We start from the raw sequence: 4,094 nt of genomic DNA, 5'->3' as shown, positions 1-4,094 counted from the left end.
ATGATTTGTTATATACTTTTAGGTGGATATTAAAATGGCTTTGGAAAGAATGGAAAGCGAGCCGTGTTTAATTGGTGATGCAAGTACACAGCACAGTTTACCAACAATTGATGGAAAACATAGCGACCTCATTTCCATAGAATCTAAAACCGTGGGTCGGTTACTGCAAGGAGAATATTCTCAAGATTATACCATTATAGACTGTCGCTACCCTTACGAGTTTGATGGCGGTCACATTCAAGGAGCTATGAATATATTTACAGAGGAAGGAATTCGATCTTTTTTGGAGAACCAGAGAGCGAATGTTATATGCAAACGTCAAGTTTTAGTCTTTCATTGTGAATTTTCATCAAAAAGAGGTCCCAAATTGTAAGTTATCACACAAGTTATTCATTATAAACGTACATAAAACTTCTATACTAATGAAAATGCCAATAGCGGGACTTTGTAAATCTTCCATTATTTCATGTTTTCTCACTTTCTATTTCAGAATGAGATTGCTCAGAAGTCTAGATCGTAAAGAAAACAGTCATCGTTACCCAGAGTTGTATTATCCAGAAATTTATCTTTTAGACGGAGGTTATAAAGCTTTCTACGAATGTAACAAGGTATGTACATTTAATGTATAAACTATGTATAAAGTAATGACAAACAGACTGATTGTTGTCTCTGTACATTTTATTTAAGAAAACACAATTTAAGTTCTCTTTATTTTTTATATTTTAGGCTCAATGTAATCCCCAGGCTTATCTACCAATGCTTCACGAAGACCACTCGAGTGATCTCCGCCATTTTCGTACCAGATCTAAGTCCTGGACAGCAGGTGAAAAGCGCAGTCGGTCGCGCCCAGTCGCCATACTAAATTGTTAACCTTTGTTTTTGTGATTTCTTGTTAGTTGTTATAATTTATCTAGAAGCTGATCTGTGATAATGTGATTAATTGTTTTTATCTTGTTAAAGTTTTTAAAATGTTGTTGTTATAATTATATCTATAGAATTGTATATAATATTGTTCTGTTATGTGTGGTTATATCACACGCTAATAAATTACGTTTTACAAGGATTAAAACTTTCATTTTTAATTTATACGAGAATTTCCTGGGTTAGACGTGGTCACTCGGTGAATGTAATTAGGCGCTGGGAGTGACATTTCTAGCCAAATTGTAACCGTCAGGGTATCCTTCCCTGTCTTGGCCGAGAAAGTTTCGGATTGGGCGAAATAGTGAGTTCCCGTGTACATATTGGCGTACACGTAAAAGATCCCTTGAAAGTTGGAATTCGATGTCAGTTTTGGTTGTCCTAGCAAAATATACCCCATAGCACAATGTATGCAGGATGTCCGTCTTCTATTATTCCCGTGCATACATTGGAGTACACGTAAAACATCTCTTGGCAATTGGAAATCGATATATGAGTAGGCTGTATTTCCGATGTCCGGGCAAAATTCCCTCATATCACAGTTCATTAGTCCAGTCGCAGTGGAACAGTATATTTTTATTGAAATTATTCGTCCGAATGCAGGAGTTTTTAACGTTGGGGTCGCTACTATGACAATTGCAACGTTGACAGACCGCGTGATCGTAATGAACAGGGAGAAAGTTCATGATTTCTATCAGTTGTCCTGATTTATAATGAAATGTATTTAAATCAAAAAATTCTTTACGCTATTCATGCTATTTAAACGCACGCAACATATTCATGAATAAATTTAAAATAAAGTGACTAGTTGTATGTAGAGACTCGATTAATTGTTCACGCATATTCATTGTCTGGTGAATAGTGGGACGTTAAACCCCATTTGATTTCATTGATGGCGGTAATAATATAATATGTGATGTATCCAAAATCTTCCCCGTTCCTCCCACACGCACTAAAGTAGCCCGGATATAGTCCTCTATGTGATAACATATCGCCCAGAATCATCTTACTTGCTATTCTCTATATCACATAGTGATGTGAAAATCTGTGATTATAAACTAAACAAAATAAATCAGAAACTGATTAAAGGTGTCACAATATTGAGTTACAACTCTTGTGATCTTGAGATGAGTTTATTTCGGGTAATATCATAAGAAAACAAGCACGTGGTTTCACCATTAATATGATTGAACACTAACTCACTGATCAAATCAAATGATTCAATCATCCAACGTGTAAATTTATTAACGAGACTGATTGAATCAAGTTGTAAAAACATGGAGGTGGTGCTTCTAAATCCATTGTGAGCTGTGCTCACAACATGGCTTCTATGCTGTATAAAACGCGACCATTTTGCCCTTAAATGTCATTACAAGATTTCCTCTCATACCTAATATTTTCTACAGAAACATGTCTTTTTACAATTTTCAGAGTCCAGTAAGATCTCCACAATCCACCGTAAGTAATTGAAAGGTTTTGTTTGAAACAACGAAGTAAATGGAAAATAACGTTTTTCTTCTTTTTCTTCCCAAATCGTACAACTTGAAACAATTCTGATTTTATTTTCTTCAGGAAATGATGTCAGTAAACACCTTTAAACCAGTCAGATTCGATTTTCTCAGCGATGACGAAGATTCCAGTGATAGTGGTTTTGGTAGTTCTCCCGAATCTGTTTCACATTCAACTTCATGCCAGCGGTCACCAATGATAAAAGCAAAAAGGTCACTGTTTTCATACAAGCGTAAACGAGAAGAAGACGTCCAGGAATGCAAATCGTCAAAAAGGACCATGATTAATCAGCAGGTAAATACTATGAATTTTTTTATACTATACGTGTATACAAAGGTATATTTCTCTTAAACGTTTCAAATGACGAAATTGTATTGCATGTACTTTAAATAATAAATGATTTGTTATATACTTTTAGGTGGATATTAAAATGGCTTTGGAAAGAATGGAAAGCGAGCCGTGTTTAATTGGTGATGCAAGTACACAGCACAGTTTACCAACAATTGATGGAAAACACAGCGACCTCATTTCCATAGAATCTAAAACCGTGGGTCGGTTACTGCAAGGAGAATATTCTCAAGATTATACCATTATAGACTGTCGCTACCCTTACGAGTTTGATGGCGGTCACATTCAAGGAGCTATGAATATATTTACAGAGGAAGGAATTCGATCTTTTTTGGAGAACCAGAGAGCGAATGTTATATGTAAACGTCAAGTTTTAGTCTTTCATTGTGAATTTTCATCAAAAAGAGGTCCCAAATTGTAAGTTATCACACAAGTTATTCATTATAAACGTACATAAAACTTCTATACTAATGAAAATGCCAATAGCGGGACTTTGTAAATCTTCCATTATTTCATGTTTTCTCACTTTCTATTTCAGAATGAGATTGCTCAGAAGTCTAGATCGTAAAGAAAACAGTAATCGTTACCCAGAGTTGTATTATCCAGAAATTTATCTTTTAGACGGAGGTTATAAAGCTTTCTACGAATGTAACAAGGTATGTACATTTAATGTATAAACTATGTATAAAGTAATGACAAACAGACTGATTGTTGTCTCTGTACATTATATTTAAGAAAACACAATTTAAGTTCTCTTTATTTTTTATATTTTAGGCTCAATGTAATCCCCAGGCTTATCTACCAATGCTTCACGAAGACCACTCGAGTGATCTCCGCCATTTTCGTACCAGATCTAAGTCCTGGACAGCAGGTGAAAAGCGCAGTCGGTCGCGCCGAGTCGCCCAGTCGCCATACTAAATTGTTAACCTTTGTTTTTGTGATTTCTTGTTAGTTGTTATAATTTATCTAGAAGCTGATCTGTGATAATGTGATTAATTGTTTTTATCTTGTTAAAGTTTTTAAAATGTTGTTGTTATAATTATATCTATAGAATTGTATATAATATTGTTCTGTTATGTGTGGTTATATCACACGCTAATAAATTACGTTTTACAAGGATTAAAACTTTCATTTTTAATTTATACGAGAATTTCCTGGGTTAGACGTGGTCACGCGGTGAATGTAATTAGGCGCTGGGAGTGACATTTCTAGCCAAATTGTAACCGTCAGGGTATCCTTCCAATTTCGAACTTGAATAAACAGTTAAAATGTTGATTGACCATTCGCCGTAAAAAAAACAGCGAATCTATGGGAAATAG

The 4,094-nt window shown here is 34.9% G+C and overlaps 1 protein-coding gene across 1 annotated transcript; it reads left to right on the top strand.

The window, feature by feature from the left end:
* The first annotated feature begins 2,857 nt into the window (after nt 1-2,857).
* LOC130013577 (M-phase inducer phosphatase-like) lies at nt 2,858-3,693 on the top strand. Its single transcript, XM_056102304.1, has 3 exons — nt 2,858-3,192; nt 3,314-3,431; nt 3,550-3,693. Exons 1-3 carry the CDS (start codon nt 2,858-2,860, stop codon nt 3,691-3,693), a joined length of 597 nt encoding a protein of 198 aa, XP_055958279.1.
* Nucleotides 3,694-4,094: the final 401 nt, after the last annotated feature.

This window comes from Patella vulgata, chromosome 7 (assembly GCF_932274485.2).
Source record: "Patella vulgata chromosome 7, xgPatVulg1.2, whole genome shotgun sequence".
NCBI classification, from domain to species: domain Eukaryota; kingdom Metazoa; phylum Mollusca; class Gastropoda; family Patellidae; genus Patella; species Patella vulgata.
This window is presented reverse-complemented; position numbering and strand designations above follow the sequence as displayed.

Coding starts and splice junctions, on each gene's coding strand:
- LOC130013577 (XM_056102304.1), top strand. CDS start 2,858: ATGGCTTTGGAAAGAATGGAAAGCGAGCCGTGTTTAATTGGTGATGCA. Junction 3,193..3,313: donor TCAAAAAGAGGTCCCAAATT/GTAAGTTATCAC, acceptor TTTCTATTTCAG/AATGAGATTGCTCAGAAGTC. Junction 3,432..3,549: donor CTTTCTACGAATGTAACAAG/GTATGTACATTT, acceptor TTTATATTTTAG/GCTCAATGTAATCCCCAGGC.